The 19888-nt window shown below is 38.0% G+C and overlaps 1 protein-coding gene across 5 annotated transcripts in view; it reads left to right on the forward strand.

The window, feature by feature from the left end:
- Positions 1-19888, forward strand: part of LOC100116824 (importin-11) — a 337441-nt gene that overhangs the window by 54748 nt on the left and 262805 nt on the right. For all 5 annotated transcript variants that reach the window (XM_031925208.2, XM_031925210.2, XM_031925209.2 and 2 more), the window contains exons 4-6: positions 8457-8557; positions 8631-8744; positions 8827-9233. In XM_031925208.2, the coding sequence (XP_031781068.1) occupies positions 8457-8557; positions 8631-8744; positions 8827-9233 (622 nt within the window). The remainder of the gene's footprint in view (positions 1-8456; positions 8558-8630; positions 8745-8826; positions 9234-19888) is intronic.

The following is a 19888-nucleotide window of genomic DNA, read 5'->3' on the forward strand; positions in this document are numbered from 1 at the left end:
ATAACTATAAACATTGTTGAAATATAAAATTTATTTTGTCAAGCGTATGTCGACTTAGCAGTGCAATACTCTAGAAAGAATGGCACAGCTAAGCAGTGCGATGAACTGAGCAGCAGAGAATGCTAAATTGTAAAACTGCGCTAAATGAAGAGTGGATATAAAAGCAGTAGTATAAGTACCGACAGAAGAATTAATTAAAATTTTAACGGGTTTTAATATAGAAGAGTAGTTATGAATTATTAAAATTAGACGATCTAAGAAAGGCAACCAAGGTTATAATAGAAAACGCATTAGAAAACCAACGACAAGATAAAGAAGCAGAATCAGATTTGGGAGACGCGAAGAAAGAAAATCTTCAAATCAAAAAAAGTAAGAAGCAACAAGAAAAAGAAAGAAGTTCAGAAAATCAAGAAACAAGCTTCGAAACAGACATAATGACGAGTAACGAAGATGTGAAAATTCAGGTATTTGATGGAAAAGAATTTAGCAGAAGAGAATACTATTATTAGATTTCGTAAGTGAAAAAAATATTGCATTGGAGATTATTAAAAATTTGACGATCTATACTTAAAAGAATCATCGGCTCTACAGATATGTGTAAGAAATAAACTAGATAAAATGAAGTTAAAAGATTTTGAAGACTCCAGTTTATTCTTCACAGAATTTGAAAAAACGATTAATGAGTTAAAGAATGCTGGTAGAAAAGTTGATGAACGAGAAAAGTTAAACTATATGCTGAGAACATTACCAGACTCACTAAGTTGTATCGGAGATCTGGTAGATGCCCTACAAGAAAGTGACAGAAATTGTGAAGTTAAAAAAAATACAATAAGCATGTGGGAAAGCCGAAATACAAGTAATGATAGCGGAAAAAAGAAAACTAGCGTTTTCCAAGCTGAACAAAATAAAGATAAAAATTGCTATAGATGTGGACAATTTGGACACTATAAGCAGGAATGCAAAAACTCCTGGACCCGAGGAAGAAGCAGGAGAGGTGGAATACATTGGCAAGGAGGTGCACGGTATCCACAGCAGCAACAGCAGACACAGCAGTTGCGAGGCCACGGAGGCAGAGGTGGACAGCGAAGCTACTACGTCAGAGGCCGGGGAGGTCAACACAGCAACGCAGCAAGACAACACGACGTCAGGTATAGCGAAAACGCCAGCGATTAAGTTACAACGGCTTAATTTTTAACAGAGGTGAAGCGTGGCGATGAAAGCGATACGAAAATTTACGCTTGCATTACGAATAAAATAGATTGGATATTAGACAGTGGCTGCTCAGACCACATAATAAATGATGAATTCTATTTTTGCGAATCTATAATCTTAGAGAAACCAATTAATGTAAAAGTAGGTGACGGTAGAATTTTGAAAGGTACCAAGGTCGAAAACATTTTAACTTATTTTAACATGAATGGAATGTCAAATAGAATAAAAATATCCAATGTATTTTACGTTAAAGAAATGGCTAAAAATTTGTTAAGTTTTGCAAAAATAACGAATGAAAATAAAATCAGTTTTGTTGAAAATACGTCCAAAGTATATAATAGGCAAAACAATTTAATTGCAGTAGCTTACAAGGAGCACGGATTATATAAAATAAGTAGTTTTATTGGTAGAAAAGAATGCTACATTTCCGAGGGAAATAAAGTAAATGAAACACAGAAAGAAAGATATCATAGAATGTTAGGCATGTCAATTTTAAGTATTTAGAAAACGTGCAAAAATAAGTTATTTGAAGGTATGCCAGAAAAATTAGAGCCAATAATGTTGAATGGGTTGAAACGGTACGTGTATACAAAATTATTGAATATGATAAAAACTTAATAGGGTTCCAAGGGGACGAAAGTAGCGGTGATGATAACGATGAAAATTTAAAAAATGATGATTCATACAATGAAATAAAAGGTTCTGTATTGAACGAAAGTGATGAAACAGTAGAGTCAAATGGAAAATCAAATAATGATATGAGAAAAACTCTAAGAAGGTCTGAGCGAGAAAGAAAGAAGCCTGATTGGTATAATGCAAACCTTGTAAATTCAAATTATATTTATGTTAACGCCGTAAGCGCAGACAGCCCTTTGACTCATGAAGAAGCGATAAACTGTAATGAAAAGCATTTATGGGAAGAGGCTATGGATAGAGAGATAAATCGTTTTACTAAAAATAAAACGTGGAAATTTGTTGAAAGACTTGAAGATAAAAAAATATTAGATTTAAAATGGGTGTACACAAATAAATCTGATAATCGAAAGAAAGTGAGAATTGTTGTGAAAGGTTTCCAACAAAGTGAAGTTTTGGAAGATATATATTCACCAGTAGCAAGAATACAAACATTGAAATAAATTATTATTAGCTTGTTGTTGTCAAAATGATTTAATAATTATACAAATGGATGTAGAAACATCGAGACGATAATCCGACTCTAGCGGGGGGTTGTAACGAGGAACAACGTCCCTCGCCACGCTGGTAATCGAGGCAAGATAGAGAATGACGATATAGGGCGGCGTTGGCTCAAGTGGTAGCACGCGCCCCTAGAGATCTCGGGAGCGCCGGATCGATTCTCGGTCCCGGCGTCTCCTTTTGTGATTTTCTCCTCTCACGTCAAAGTCTAACCCCATTACATGGCGCCCAACTGAATTACCCACAGGCGTGGATAAGGAAGATCTCCACGGTTCTCTAGGAGTTCCACGAAGGAGGAGGAGACGAGGAAGAAATCCCCACCTACGAAACTGACTCTCCCAGGCGGGAAGAGGGATCGAGCAAATCAGCTGCAGCGGCAGCCCAGGGCATTGTGGATTACGATATGCGGTCAAGAAGACGAGTGCGAAAGGTGCGGGGATGTACGAGGCTGGAGACATCGTCGAAGAGCTAGTCGGCGAAGAAGAGTTCCTGCATTACCGGCGATCCTGCGGTGGATTGATAGAGTCGAAATCGAGACGATAATCCGACTCTAGCGGGGGGTTGTAACGAGGAACAACGTCCCTCGCCACGCTGGTAATCGAGGCAAGATAGAGAGTGACGATATAGGGCGGCGTTGGCTCAAGTGGTAGCACGCGCGCCTAGAGATCTCGAGAGCGCCGGATCGATTCCCGGTCCCGGCGTCTCCTTTTGTGATTTTCTCCTCTCATGTCAAAGTCTCACCCCGTTACAAATTTTAAAGTTGAAATTGAAAAACCAATTAATATTTATGAAGATAATTCTGGAGCAATCGCGATAGCCAAATTTGGTAATATGAAGAAAAATTCAAAGTATATAGAAATTATCATTCTGTATACATTATCATTTTGTAAATTAATGCCATAAACAAGGGATTATAAAAATTGTAAAAGTAGACTCAGAAAACAATATCGCAGATATTTTAAAGCATTAAGAATTGTTTCATAAGTCTTGACGCATAAACTTAAGGAGGTGTGTGGAAATATTAAATTTATTTTGTCAAGCGTGTGTCGACTAAGAAGTGCAATACACTGGAAAGAATGTCAAAGCTAAGCAGTGCGATGAACTGAGCAGCATAGAATGCTGAATTGTAAAACTGTGCTAAATGAAGAGTGGATATAAACGCAGTAGTATAAGTCGAATGAGTTAGTTGGAATGTAGTCGTCATAAGGGATCATGTATCGGTGCTTATATCTGTATCAATAAAAGAATATTTTACGCATATTTTGACAAACATGAATAATAAAAATGCCTACCACCTTATTGGGAAATGGCAATCAAAAAGGTCAAAAAACATCCATAATTGATAGGCATAGGGGAGATGTGCCCAGTATGGATACCCTTATATATTTCGGACATTACTTTTAATTGACACGATATAAGTTCCAATACAAATTTAAAAAGTTATCTACATAAATGAAAAACCTGGATTTTATGAATATGCAAAAAGTTGCCCCCAGTATGGATAATTTTAGCTCATTGGCTGTAAAATTCTATTCGAAACTCGTGACCTAAGTAGCACTTTTTTTGCACGGCGTCAGGTCCTGAATACGATGTACAGAAGTGTTACTTAAGTCACATGTATCGTAATGTAATATTATATGGATTTGCTCCTAAAACAGCCCCCTGTAATCGTGATGCAGCCATTGTACCCTCGCAACTCATACTTTCTTCATAAAATCTAACGCTCTCATCCGTTACTATTAAATCTATCTTGATAACGCATATGCCTATGACTCATAAATCTTTCGATCTCTCTTTAAAAGAGATGCTAAGAAGTCTGAAATGTAGAGAAACAAATATAATCGACGTTTAGTTCATTGAATCATTAAAATCTTTTTCCAACTAAATTATCGACGAACATTCGAGACTCTCTTTTTATAAGAGTAAATATTTTCTATATTTTTAAGGATCTTGCGTTATCCATACTGGAGAATGCTCGTATTATCTAAAAAGTGAAAATCTTAGCAAGAAAAAGGCTAATAAACGTAGTGAAATCTCTAAATATAAAAATGTCAAGTAAATATTTTTTTGCTATACGCATTAAGATATAAAATCAAAGTTAAAATTATGTTTTCCCAAAAAATGATATTTTAATGCGTATAGCAAAAAAAAAACTTTTACTTGAGATTTTTATATTTAGAGATTTCACTACGTTTATTAGCCTTTTTCATGCCAAGATTTTCACTTTTGAAAAAAGTTTTTTTATCAGAGATTTCACATCTTTTACAAAGCATATTCTTCTTGCTATTGTACTTCATTAAATCTTGATCTATTCGATAGACAACAAGCTACTATTGGTTCAGACATTGATTGCATCGCGCATATATTCGTATAGCAATATATGCATATATACGCATAGCATTACATGCATATTATAATCGCGTGTCGCCGAGTAGCAGACGAATGTCGATAAAGTAGATTAACTACTGTAACCACTGGTGTATAATACCAAATATACTCACCGGAAGTCAAGTGACCGGAGGAGACGAAAAATATCGGGAGAGGATGGAAACTGAACGAAATGAAATATACCGAGCAAATTTTCAACTTGCAATATTAAGTTAATAACTTAATATTCTTGAATGAACCTTTTATACAGGAAAAATTAGGATAATATATTTAAGTAGATACTAACAGATTGCGCATATGCGCAATAATAATGATTTAAATGCAATCGAGATTTTTTTGAAGGTTAGGAACACCTAATTTCAAAGTATATTGGGTCGCGCCGTCGACAAATCGTACTTCGTACTTTTTCTTGCCAAAGCGGCGCTATCGCGCCCCTTGATACTGGGAAAAATATAAATAACAATGTTCTAGCTCGATTTCGCGTATAGAGATAGTTGAGAGTTTTACCACGTCCAAATCGACTCAGGAAGCCTAAAGTCTGCATAAATATTATTATAATATTGTCATAAGCGGCAATTTGAGGGCAGACCTACAGAGCCAACATTTTTGGGTTCCTTAGGCCATCCAGAACACAAAAAACCTTCGTTCCCGAGATTTCGAAATACTTATTTTTTTGCCGAACAGTCCGAGATTACAAACGGAAAAAACATACTCGTAAGACCAAAGTATGAGAAAAGATCTGTACTTTGAGCCCCGGTGGGTTAGAAATGGTTGCTTGGATAAAAAGTTGTCTACATTTAAAAACAGCAAAAAATCATAAATATCTCGATTTTGTACGAAAATTAGCGATTTTTCTCATTTCTAAAATCCTTATAACTTTTGATCCTGTCAATTTTAATCATCTGACCCTCAAACCAAAGCTCTTTTATTCAACTTTCGCTTTCAAAAGATTAACATTTTAATGGTTTTATCAGCTATATACATAGGCAATGAAGAAAGGTCAAAAAACAGCCATAATTGATAGGCAATGATTTTTTCTACTAGCAAGCATATAGACAACTTTTTACCTGAACAACCATTTTTAACCCACTAGCGCTTAAATTCAAGCTCTTTTTTAAAACTTCAATCCTAGTAACATGAATTTTCTGATTGCACCTCCAGACGTTCAAATTAAAATATATGATCCTAAAAATTTTAAAAAATCATCAAGCTCTTCAAATTTTCCGAGTTTTTCGAGCTACTTGGATTTTTTGAGCTGCTCCAGTTTTTCGATCTACTTGAGTTTTTCAAGCTGCTCCAGTTTTTGGAGCTGCTCGAGTTTTTCGAAAAATGAGAGAGAGAGAGAGAGAGAGAGAGAGAGAGAGAGAGAGAGAGAGAGAGAGAGAGAGAGAGGGAGAGAGAGAGAGGGAGAGAGACGTTTTGATTCGATTTGATTGTTTTTATTGCACCTTGGGGTAGAACCCTATCTGGCGTTGAGAATTAAAACGTTAGATATGTGTTACAGTAGATACAATCGATAGCACATGAAAATCGTTTGTTTTTCCATTTGGAAATTGATTTGCTTCAAGTTACATAAAAAACTTAAGACTATAACTAACTAACGGCTACGCAAAGAAATAAATGGTGATTATAAAAAAATAAACTTAAGACTATAACTTATGGCTGCGCAAAGAAAAATACAGTTATAATAGAAAACTAATGCTGATTTGTGCCGATTTAGTGCCAAGTTGCAGTGCAGATAAGTGTCTAATGTACAATTAGTCCTTCTTGCACCACGCGAGCTTCCCAGTCGGTTCGGACTCGGGCGAGCAATTCGCGGTGGAGAAAGCGTTTAAAACCAGGAATGTTCTTCTCCGATAACTCGGTTACGCCTAAGTTATTTAGCAACGAAGGGGCTTGGATGCAGAATCATTGCATCCAAGTGGTACGCGGTGCAGAGTAGAGGAGGACCTGCGGAAGGTTTCGCGCCGTGCGACTTATCTCGGAGTCGTAGTTCAAAAGGCAGAATCGTGAAAAAAGGTAGGCTGCTGATTTTCGCGCAAGAGCACTGTATGTCTAAACAGCGAGTAGGTACTCGCGCCGCCGCTTTGCTGATAGCCAGCCAAGGGCGTCTGTGAGGGGCTACATGGCTACGGCGAGGGATATTCCCCACAACGAAACGGACGCAAGCGTTTTGCGCCCTTTCCAATTTTAGGATGCATGTCGCATCTAATTCGGCGTACGCGGGGCTGGCGTAGTCGAATAGAGGAAGAACCAATGCCTGGACCAATTTCTTCCGAAGTGAGAACCAGAGGGCTCGTCTATGAAACCTGAGCGAGCAGAGTGCTCCGTGGACCTTCCGCGCTACATGTCCAGCGTGAAGCTGCCAATCAAGAGTCGGGGTCATCCAGAGGCCCAGATTTTTAGCCTGTGTGACGTAGGGTAGTGGCTTTTCGTCAACACAAACGTTGGGGGTAGCAAAGAGGTCGATTCTTGATGTATATTGTAGGCTGCCAAGAACCAGAACCTTGAATTTTCCAAGATTGAGCTTAAGTCTATTTTTGCGGGACCAATTCGCAATCGCCTGCGTATCGCAGGAAATTTTCTCGATGCCTCGAAAAACTTCACTAGGCTGACAGTGCACATAAAGCGGCGTGTCGTCAACAAACATGTGTCGAGTGAAACGTAATGCGCGCGGCGAGTCTTTAATGTAGATAGCGAATAACAGTGGGCCTAGGACGCTTTCCTGACGTACTTCGGATGAGGGTGGCAGCCAATCGGAAAGAATTCCAGCCTTATCGACCACAGCTTGTACTCGATCGGCTAAGTAGCTACAAAACCATTGGATGGTTGCATTCGAGACATTTAAATTACGCAATTTTTCAGTAGACGAGCATGCAAGATCGTGTCGGAAGCTTTGGAAAAAACAAGTAAAACTAAGATGGTGATTTGCCTCTTGTCGATGACCCAGCAAATGTCATCGAAGATGCCGAGGAGGGCTGTTTGAGTTAAATGCCCTGGTCTAAAGCCGGCCTGCCTGGGGTCTAGAAAGTTGTGAGCTTTAAGGTAACCCAGGAGCCGCTGCTGCACAATTCGCTCGACTACTTTAGAGGGTTTGAGCAATTGGGCTATAAGTTTAGTGTCAGACTCTGAAGTTGGTGATTTTACCTTTGAGAGAGGATGGAGGAAGTAGATACAAATTCTAATGCTTTCTTTTTTCCTCGGGTAGAACCACGCTCTGATACTAAGTAGAAGTTGATTTTGATGAGCACACACTCCTTTATACATGTCTATCAGAGGTTTATACTCGGGGTGGTTCAATAAACTTTACATTTACACATGATATACTCTATAACTGTAAATTTCTTTAACTGAAACAAACAAGTGAATTTTTGTACAATTATTTGAGATATCTAAGAAGTTTAGTAGAACTAAAGCTCTGCAAACAGTCCAAAACAGTGCAACTATTTTTTTCGGTATGTTGCTGTATGTCTATTAATATAAAATAATTTAATCATATGTATCCATAAAAAAAGTACGAGTTTTAAGATTTATTTAAGCTATAAGTACGTTTCGTATTTCTTAGTCCCATATTCATTATATCTTAAGCAGTTACATATTTTATCAAATATATAATTCATTTATGCCAGTAGTTATTAGTTTAATCTATTATTTTTTTACAGAACATTTTTTCAAATGAAACGCTAACTGTTAACGTAAGGTGGATAGCGGTATTGTACTTCAAAAATGGAGTTGATAAATACTGGAGAAAAAATGCACCAGGGTAATACTTTTATTTAGAGGATTTGTTAACATTGTATATTCTAAATTTTAATTGTTTTAATTTAATTCTAAAGTGAAATTGCTGCTGATGAAAAAGCTTATCTTCGACAAGGCTTAATTTCTAATTTTAATGAACCTGTAAATCAACTGTCAGTTCAACTTGCAGTCATTATTGGGAAAATAGCAAGGTAATTCAATACTTAATATGCAAATTATTTCACATAATTGTTAACAATTACATCTGTACTAATTAACTGTAATGCATTTTAGATATGATTGTCCAAAAGAATGGGCTAGTTTAGTTCCAACACTCCTAGAAGTAATTAAAGATAACAATTCATTACGCCAACATCGAGCATTATTAACTTTTCATCATGTTGTGAAAGCGTTGGCTTCTAAAAGACTTGCCACTGATCAACGACTTTTTCAAGAATTAACTGCAAATGTGTTTACATATATTTTGAACATATGGAACACTTATACGGAATCCTTTTTCGCTTTGCTATCGAGAGGAGTTAGCGATAATGATGTACAAGACTCAATAGAAAAAGCATTATTATCTTTAAGAATACTCAGAAAACTTATCATGTATGGTATAAAAAGGCCTTCAGAAAACGCAAACGCAATGATATTTTTAAAATTGATTTTTGAACGAGCTAATGTTTCTCTAAACTGCAGTAAGTGTTTTCCTTGATTTATTACTAATATACTAAAATAAATTCTCTACTTTATATTTTGACGTTGTATGTATAAGTATTTTTCTTGTCAATAGTATTTTTTCTACATGTTCTCGGTAAATGCTTTTTGGCGCATGCATTTCAGTGCGCCACATAGCGCATAACCTAAGAATCTTGGCTTTACAACAGCTGGTTATGACTTTTTTTATACAGGGACTTGTTGAAAATTGTATTTAAGTTGTTCAAAAATCTAAACTGTGACCGGAAATCGACACATAAGAGAAATGAAATCTATTTTAGTGCTCACTTCAAGAATCCTATATTTGGGCATCTGCTTTGAAAACCCCGTATCTTGGCATTCGGTTAAAAAAATTTACATTTCCGATGTGTTTTTTAAAATTAAAAAAAGGAGCAATTGTTATATTACTTTGTAACGGGACAAGATTAAAAGTTAATCAATCATTCCAATATTGTATGTAGTTTAATAGAAAAAGAAGAAATCAGCAAACCAAAAATAAAAATCGTAGGACTAGATAATTCTGAAAATATGGATGAGAAAGCATTAGAAGCCGACATCAATGAAAGGAATTTTAAGAATCTCAGAATGTCAAGTGCTACATAAGTTCGTTAACCCCAAAAGCAAGCAAACCAGTATCCTAATTGAAATGTCAGCAGAAATTTATAAGGATATCAAAGAGAACAAAAGCAAAGTTTTCATCAGATACCAAAACTGTAAAGTATACGATGATATCAATGTGAGACCTTGTTACAACTATGGAAGATTTGGTCATAACAGTAATAAATGCAGAAATGACAATGTATGTTTAAAGTGCTCTGGGCCACATTATACTATAAACTGCAAACAAACCCAAGAGTTATGCTGTGTAAATTGCCTATATAATAATGAAAAATTCAATAGTAATTATAATACTAATCATACGGCTAATGACGGTGAGAATTGTCAGGTCCTAAAAAATAAAATAAAAAGCTTATAAACAACACTGATTGAGTCCAACGATACCGAGATACATCGGTAAAAAAGATATCGTTAACTAACCCGGAAAACCAACTACGACTCGCATTAGATCGGTAACATCACTACAAGCGCCAACAAGAAACCTAAACATCAAATAACATGGAAAGTAACTTAAAACATGTAAACGAACTGCAAAACAAGTTTGTGAAAAAAGAAATCATTGCAAAAAATGTCAACGCCATCTATCAATTTTTCAAAAATAAAACAGAAAATATTATGTATATTAACATTAGAAGTTTAAACGCAAATTTCGATAGTCCACGAATTCTAATTTATAGCCTTGACATTAAACCTTTCGTAATAATTTGTACGAAGACTCGGGTTCTAGAATTTTACAAATACTTTTCTATTACTGGGCACAAAATATAATAATAGCTCGATAAATCAGTGCGATGGAGTTGTAGTGTGCCCTAACAGAATATACAGAAACAATTCAAATTGGAAAGCTAAAAATTTTACATACCATATTTCAAATTGATAAAAATAGCACTCTTCAGATGTCTGCACTATACAGATCGCATGATTTAACAAAATCAGAATTTACTTTATGTTGAAAAAAGTTCTTGAAAGATAAGCAAAATGTTAAATGTCACTTTATCATAGGCGATTTCAATATCGATATCTTAAAACCAGATCAGAAAGGACAAGAATTCTTAAATAATTTTATGGAAAAAGGAATATCGCCAGGATTTCAAAGATAACTAGACATTCTCACTCCAAATAAAATATTAAAATAATCGATTTTAGTAACCTTAAAAAATTAGCTTCACATGAGAATTGGAATTAGATCTTGTTAACGCGTGATCCAAATCCTACAACAAACTTACTAATATCTAAAATAAGAAACTGTGTTGAATATGCCTCAAAAACTAAGATAGTAAGGAACGGACTTCCATCATCGACACCTAAGAAATATTGGATTACAAAAGCAATCATTACATCATGTAGAACCAAAGAAACACTATATAATGTCTGGAAAAGGGAACCTAACAACATCACTGCATAAAAAGAATATAAAACATATGATAAAATCTTACGTAAAGTTATCAAGGATGTTAAATTAAAGTATGATCAACTGCAAGTGGTAAGAAACAGCAACAATCCTAAACACCTTTTGACTTTGATAAATAAAAAACAGGAAAGCAAATACTCTAATTACCAAAGTATACAATAAAAACAATAAACTGATTCAAAGGGTATTGCAGACAATATGAATGAGTATTTTAGTAATGTTGGTCTAGAACTGATTAGAAAAATCGAAATGCCAATTAATGCTAAGCTAAAACTACCGAAATCAAATACAAAATCAATTTTCCTTAAACCAAATAATTGTGCTGAAATCGCAAACATTATAAATAACACGAATCAAAAAAAAAAACGGCGGGGTTAATAACATAAATGCAAGAACTATCAAAACACTTGCTAATCACTTATTAAAACCACTAGAACACATTATCAACCTATGCGTAGAAACTTTAATCTGTCCCGATTCTTTAAAAAATGCTGAAATCATACCCATATACAAAAGTAATGACAAAAATTATGCTCACAATTATAGACTAATATCCCTAATTTCCAACTTAGTAAAAATCTTCGAAAAAATCATTTATAACCGACTTTATGATTTTATGGAGTCTTGCAATATCATCTCACAAAATCAGTATGGATTTGTTAAAAATAAGCAAATCAAAGACGCTTTACAAAATATTACAAATACCTTATCTAAAAATTTAGATAGAAGCAAGCCAATTGCTATAACTTTTCTAGATCTTGCCAAAGCCTTCGACACTGTCAATCATAGCATACAACTACAAAAACTATATCAATATGGAATAAGATGTTCCGCCTATAAACTAATATCAAACTACTTATCCAACAGACAACAAAGACATGCAATTAACGATACACTAAGAGAATCAATAATTGTAAATACGGGAGTACCACAGGGCACTATCCTCGGGCCACTTCTGTTCATACTTTACATCAATGATATGCTAAAGGAAAACATAATTTCATATGCTGATGATTTTTTTTTTTTTTTTTTTTTTTTTGTTTTTGTTTATCCGGAGAGTTGGAGAAATGCTTAATGCACCATGACAGGAGCCGTGCGAGGCTCCTCGTGTGTGAGACTCTCCTGGCGCGGGACAACGCCAGGTATAGTCACTAAAACTCCACCTCTCCTAGGGCAGCAAAAAACCCCCCGGTAACCGCTTTTGCATTCCTTCGGGGGGTCGCCTGTCTTAAGCTGTGCTAGCCGTCAACTAGTCTTGTAAACAACCGTCATTGTTTTTCGCTCGGAGAACCGTCTCCACGTACGCCGTTATCTCGTCCTAGTTCTGCTTGCTGTCAAGGATCGTTTCAACTACAGTCTCGGGCGTGAACGCCCCTATCGTCAGCTCCAGTGCTCTACGCTTTTCAGCCCAGTGAGAGCAGTCAAAAAACGTGTGTCTCACGTCGTCCCGTTCGTCACCGCAGTACTTACACCCCGGTGTTGCCACCCTGTTCATCGCGAACAGGTAGCTCCTAAAGTATCCGTGACCGGAGAAAAACTGGGTAAGGTAAAAGTTGATCTCCCCCCATTTCCTGTCCTCCCACGGGCCCACATCTTTTATAAGGATGCTAGTCCATCTAGCCTTTGGACATTCGGTCCACCTAGTCTGCCAATTGCGCATTGTTATTTCTCTTTCTTCCGCTGCAATCGAGGTGCTATTCGACGCTAAACGAGCCTCGTAGATTCGCTTGCGTTCAATCGCAAGAAGATCTACGGGGATTACCCCCGCGATTACCATCGATACCTCAGCCGCGACCGTCCGGTAGGAGCATGCTATTCTAAGGGCCCCCCTTTGCTGTACCGCCATAATCTTTTTCCGATACTTATTCATAGTCATAGCGTCGGCCCACACCTCTGCTCCATATAACAGGATAGAGTTAGTGGTCGCCATGAGTAGCCGCCTAACTGTTGGCCTAGGCCCACGGACGTTAGCCATGAGTCGGCTAAGTTGCGCTATTCTAGTCGTGGCTTTTTTACAGACGCGATCTAGGTGCTCCCCGTAGTCCCTCAGATAATCTTCCGATATCTTCAGATAAGACGCATAATGTATCGCGGCATACCGAATGATTCTAAGGCAGCAAGTATGTCGGTCCATCTTGCCGAGTTGAACGCGTTTTTTACGTCTAACGTTACCAGAATAACGATGTCTCTAGTCGCGTGTCTAACTTCCTCTACTTTCTTTACCGTGTCTGTTATCTCTCCAACAGCCCCTATGGTGGATCGTCCTTTTCTAAAGCCATACTGTTTATCGGAAAGGTCTCCTGCTTTGCGTACAGCACTTAGTATTCGCGGTTTAACCAGTGCTTCCCCCGTCTTTCTCATTGTGTCTAAAAGACTCAGTGGTCTATAGGAAGTATCCGTATCCGCTTCTTTTTTCGTTTTTTCAATCAGTACAAGTCTCGCTCTTTTCCACCGCGAGCTAAAAACTCCCTGCACCAGGCACTGGTTGTACATCTCCAAGAGCAGCTCAGGCCGTTGCGACGCGACGATCCTGAGCATTTCCGCAGGGATGCCATCCAGTCCCCGTGTTCTGCCACTCTTAAGGGACGAAGTTGCCGCGATGAGTTCGCCTTCGTAAAAAGAGGATCTCGTCTGCCGGAATTTCCGCCGCTTCTGTCTGGGGTCTGATGGGATGTGTGGGGAACAGCCCATCGATTACTTTTTCCATCGTTTCAGCTTCCATGCGTTCTGTGCGTTTGATTTCGCCCATCATCGTGTAACAATCGCGTATCCATCGCCGAATGGATCTTTCTCGACGTCGTCGATGATCTTCGTCCAGCAGCGGTGCTTGCTCTCTTTTATCGCGTCTCTGAGAATTTTTCGCGAATCATCCTGTCTTTTGGAAAGGTCCCCGGTTTCTGGCCTTTTCTGCTTCCAGGCTCTTTGAGCCCTTCTTCTAGAGTAGAAATTTTCTTTCCTAAGCTCCGCAATGTCGTCTGTCCACCAGTACACCGGTCTTCTCTGGTGTCTGGTAGACACCCTAGGCAAGGTCGCAACGCAGATCTCAGTTATCAGATTAGTAGTTTTCTCTACTATTGTCTCTGCTCTTTCGCCGCCGCCTAATTCGTGCGGGATCCCGTTGGATGGGAGGTTCGCGCTTTGAATTAACACCGCGAGTGTCTCTCGGTTCATACGTCGGGTGTTCCATCTTGGCGCTCGACTGTGATTTCTCCTTGTACTGGTCTGACGGTCTTCGTTGATATTGAATAGAATATACTGGTGGTCGCTAGCTGTATATTCTTCCGTGACGTGCCAGTCCCTTATGTTGCGGGTCGTCATTTCGCTTGCGAAGTTTACATCCGGTATTGATTCCCCAAAGCCTGTTCTACGGTAGGTATTACCCTCGTTCGCTACTATCAAGTTCAGCCTGGCTGCCATCTCGAGGATGGCTCTGCCTCTTGGGTTCGTCGTCGGCATGCCCCGTTCTGTGGCCCTCGCGTTGAAGTTGCCCCCGATCACGATTTCCCCGGGGACCTCTCTAATAGCGTCCTCCAATACCCCTAGTTTCCTTGTAAAGTCGACGGCAGTTAGGTTCGGTGATAGATACGCTGAAGAATGTTATGCGACCCATCCTTCCCCTTACGGAGTCTTCTCCCATACCCGTATTCGCCAACCCGCGCCCGGGAACACAAATGGCTGCGGTTTTTTCACCGTTTGACACCCAAAAGGGTGTGTCTAGGTTCTTGTATTGTTCGCTGATCAATAGGACATCCACTTTCTGCTCCCTCACGTGTTGGGTTAGCAGATCATGTGCGAGCCTACTTCTGTTCAGGTTTCCTTGGAGTATCCTTGCCATTATCTTTGGATCTTGCTTGCGTTAAGGGCCGTCCGGAAGACTGCGCACGCTCCGGTGCCTAGAGTGTGCATCATCCTATCCTCAGGCGTCTTGTCGTCTTTGCAAAGAAAACACTTTATCTGTTGGGTCGGCACATTGCATGCCGCCGCTCTATGTCCACCCGCACCACACTTCCAACAGCTAGTGCTCCTGTCAGGCCCTTTGCATTTGGCTTTCACGTGCCCGTAGCCAAGGCAACTGTAGCATCGCGTGACGCTCGCTCGCACCCGCACTCGGCAGTTTACCCAGCCGATGCGAATCTTTCCCTTTTTGAGCAGTGCGGCGGCCTTGGTCTGGTTCAATTCGACCACTGCCATATGCTGATGATACTGCCATAATAATTGAAGATAATACTTGGAAAGGCGTTGAACAAAAACTAAACAAAGAAATAAAAAATCTACATATATGACTTTTGGCAATTATCAGGATAGTGTTCCAACTAATTTTGAGATAAAACTGGATAATATAGTCTTAAAAAGAACGGACAACCGTAAATATCTAGGAATCATTTTCGACTATAATATGAAATGGGATAAACTTAATACCTCATAGCAAGACCAAATATCTCGTTTTTGTGTTTTACAAACTAGCTAAAATCATGAACATAGAGACATTAAGACTAATATATTATGCACTTTTCAACGGCATAGTCGGGTATGGTATCATTGCATGGGAGGAGAGCTTACGCACGTGGCTTAAATCCGATTGCGAATCTACAGAAGAGAATATTGTAAATTATAAATAAAAACCACTTTATAACTAACAAAAACCCACTCAATATTACTCAATTATTTGCAAAAAAAGCGTTATGCTACCATTATCACAAGCTCAAATCAATATATTTGAACTCAGGCAGTGTAACAAGATATAAAAAAAAAATTCAGATTTCAAAATGCTATAAGACAATTAGTAATAAAAATAGCTATATCGTGGCGATAAAACTTTTTAATAGACTATCAAATACCATAAAGAATTACCAACAAAAAATATGAAAAAAATAATAAGATATTGGATTGCAACAAATATAACATAAAGAGGAATGGCTTACAAAATTGATTGTCGAAATTTGGAAAAAATATACTATTCACTGTTAATAAAAGATAATGCTCAAATAATTTCCCACACACATCAAATCAGCAATTTCAGGAACGCGTATTGCAGGAATTGCGTATGTCTACCTACATTTCGACTAAAATATTAAATTATAACAATCAAAAAGGAACAATAGATGAAATCACTAATATTGCAACGCAGATCATTAATAAGTCAAAGTCAATAGATGAAGTCTAAGTTTTTGATGATAAAGATAAAATTGCTGAAAATAATAGCATCAACATGGCTTCAAGAGAAGCAAGTAAAGCAGCATGCAAACCGATTCTACAAAAAAAGCAACTACCGCATGACATATGGTCATCTAACCTACTTAGGTTCTAACAAAGCATATCTATACTTTGATAGAGGTCTAAAAGGTAAACAGACTTTTATCAACTCAATGTACCCTCCAAAATAACAATTACAGCATAAGGACCTACTAGTTCTTGATGACATAGTCTTCACTTCATCTTGCAAATGCGACTCATCATATCAATATAGACAGATGTTTCCACATTACAAAGTAGCATGCGGAGTTGGACTTACATGTCCAGCTAAATTAAGCAAAATTAAAAAAATAATCTTTGCCAGAACGATGAATGCATCTACCGTAACCTTCACTACAGCGAGACAAATGTTAATTAGATATTGGTGAACGAGAGAATTGAGTGCAATAAATGGTTACAAAACTTGGTCTAGTAGCACCCTTCTACCAAGACCCAAGGTTCATTGTAAACTAACAATTTCAGTATTAATATAGTTATAATCTAGAGAAATTGTGATGTGGCAAAACCCGCGAAACTATTTTTCTCCTTAGCTCTGCGGTCTCGAATCCGCGACATTATTATTTTTGTAAACGTTTCCGAATACTCCTTGCGTTTTCAGAGGAGGTCCCGCTAGATCGCCCTAAATCGGGATATTTAGGGTTGATTGGAATAACACACACACGATATCGCTTAAACTCTCCCTTAATTCTCTCTCGCGCGCGTTTTCTTTCTCGCGTTTTCTCTTGCGAACTTTTGTCGCGTCCCTCACACACACACACTCTCTACTCACTCGCGTCTCTCTTTCTCTCGCGTTTTTTCTCTCGCGTTTTCTCTTGCGAACTTTTTTCGCGTCCCTCACACACACACTCATCAAGATACCTTTTTATAGTGCGAAAGTTCCTGTATGGGTCCCAGAATGGCAGAGACCCTGCATGTTTGGCTAAAAATAAAGATATCCATAAATTTGTGCTATAATGATTAAAATTCACATTTAAAGCCTGTGGCAAAGCTTGTGAATTGCTTGGAGCATTTCTAAAAAAATGACACAGGTAGCAAACATCAAAATAAAGAACGTCGCTGTAGGAGAAAATTGTTCCTTAATGTCTATCATTGACTAAAAATTCAAAGCTTCGTGATAACTTATTTAAATACATGTTTGCTTATAGATATAAATTGCGTTACTTGGATTATCGTCAAAAAAATCGTAGAACTCGATTTTATTGTTACAAATATTTCTACCGAAGTCGAGGAATCTAAATATATTATGTCTCTTTCAAAAGTTATAACATAAATCATACACTCGATCATAATTGTTTAAAGTCAGTGGATAATTAAGTTAATTCTTGTATCAGTATCAGTATGGCATGAATTAATAGGGGGGTGGGAGGGACTTTAAGGACGTGCACCGACACCCCTATTAGTGGAAGCAAACATTTTGGAAAAATCAGCTTTTACATTTTAACTCTTAACACCAAATAAAATTTTCAAGCATTTGACTACATTATTTTAGAGATATAAGGAATCAAACAATTTAAAAAAAAAAAATTGAAACCTTGATATCTTAAGATTCATAGGGCTTTGAAAGCTGTGAAATCAAATTAGTCAAAACACGTGAAACATCTACTTTTTCCCAAAATCTCAAGTGCAATAAGGCCTTTTTACGCCCGTAATCGAGGCACAAAACAACTTATTTTTTTCATTTTTCGATTTATTACTGGAAAAATACGTGACCCATTGACATAATTTTTTTCGTGAGGTTATGATATTTAGATTCAGAAATATGAATTTAAAAAAAATCACCTTTTTCATTTTAGCTGCCGAACAAAGCGGTCGATCCCGAGGACTAAACGAGGAAAAGTAGATAATTTTATTCTCTTTCAAATGCATTATAGCTAATTTGTTTGTAACAATGGGATGATTGAAAGACACGCAAAATAGTATTTTTCATAAATCAAAAAATTGGCCATGAAAAAAAAAAAATTGAGAAAATAAAAAATAACTGTTTTTTTTTAATTTAGAATCCAAAAATAGATATGCATGTCAAATTTTATTGATATTGACGTAGTAGTTCCAGAAATATTACGGTATACACACACGCACGCACGCACGCACGCACGCATACAACTCCGCTACGTCGGTCCTGTAAGCCCGGGGCCCTGCTGTACAAGCGGCGGAAAAAGAGCATCAACCTTGTTAAAATTACCAAGGGGCATCTTGTCCGGATGTTAGCACCTTGTTAAAGGGCTCCTTTCTAGGATACAGGATAGGGGAAGGAACCCCTAAAAGCAATCAAACATGATGAGTGAGTTAAAACCAACATTTCCTTCAGCGGGTAAGGCCACACTACCAAATCCCGACGACTGTTCCGAACGGATGAAAGATGGCGTCGAATATTATAAATTTTATCACGAGGTATGGGAGAAAGCGAGAAGACGCGCACAATGTCAGCTCATAAGAGATGCTGTACTCTCAAGCGCAGGGGCTACGAGGCCAAGAAGTAGTTCGACTGGGCAGAGGAAAGCAAGGCAGAAAGAAACAACGAACGGAGAAGAAAAGGATGAACGATGAGAACCCTAGGCCACTCACAGAACCACTCACAGCGCACAACAGCCATCAGAGAAAAGGAGGCCTAATAAGAGCAAGCAGCCCGAAGGGCTACTAGTGAAGGTGGGACAAAACAAGACGTGCGTGCAAGTCCTAGAGGAGCTATGGAAGGAGGTAAACCTAGATACCAGTGGAACGACGGTACTGGGAGTTAAACAAACCAGAAGCGGAGACATCTTTCTCAAACTAGAAAGAGGGTCTGGTAGGGAAGCTTTTACGGCGGAGGTAGAGAAAGCAGTACAGTGCGTGGGAGAAGTCAGAAAGGAAACATCGCTAAAAGCGAAACGCTTTGCTTTTCACATAGGCACAAGGCACTCGCCGATATTTAAAGGTTCGCCGATGAATACACAAATACACATGCACATACATACACACACGCACGCGCGCATACACACACACACACACATAAAGTATGCAGATATTCAAATATTATTGATAAACTGTAATGGGGTGAGACTTGACGATGAAAGAAGACGGGTGCGTTTGATTTAGGAACGTACGTTCGTTTTTAACATGTGTAGTATATCTATATATACTGATGTATATAGATATACTACACATGTTAATAACGAACGTACGTACTCTAAATCAAACGCACCCGACATCGTCTTTTTTTGCTGTTCTGATTACCGGTTGTGACGTGGCGAGAGACGTTCTTCCTTTCTGCAAAAAATATATATTTTATATAAACAATATACTCACTAAACCATACGTATACGTTGATATTATACAACACCTAACCATGTTGTATAGAAGAAATTCGTATTCTTA

The sequence above is a fragment of the Nasonia vitripennis genome (genome assembly GCF_009193385.2).
Source record: "Nasonia vitripennis strain AsymCx chromosome 2 unlocalized genomic scaffold, Nvit_psr_1.1 chr2_random0007, whole genome shotgun sequence".
Taxonomy (NCBI): Eukaryota; Metazoa; Arthropoda; class Insecta; order Hymenoptera; family Pteromalidae; genus Nasonia; species Nasonia vitripennis.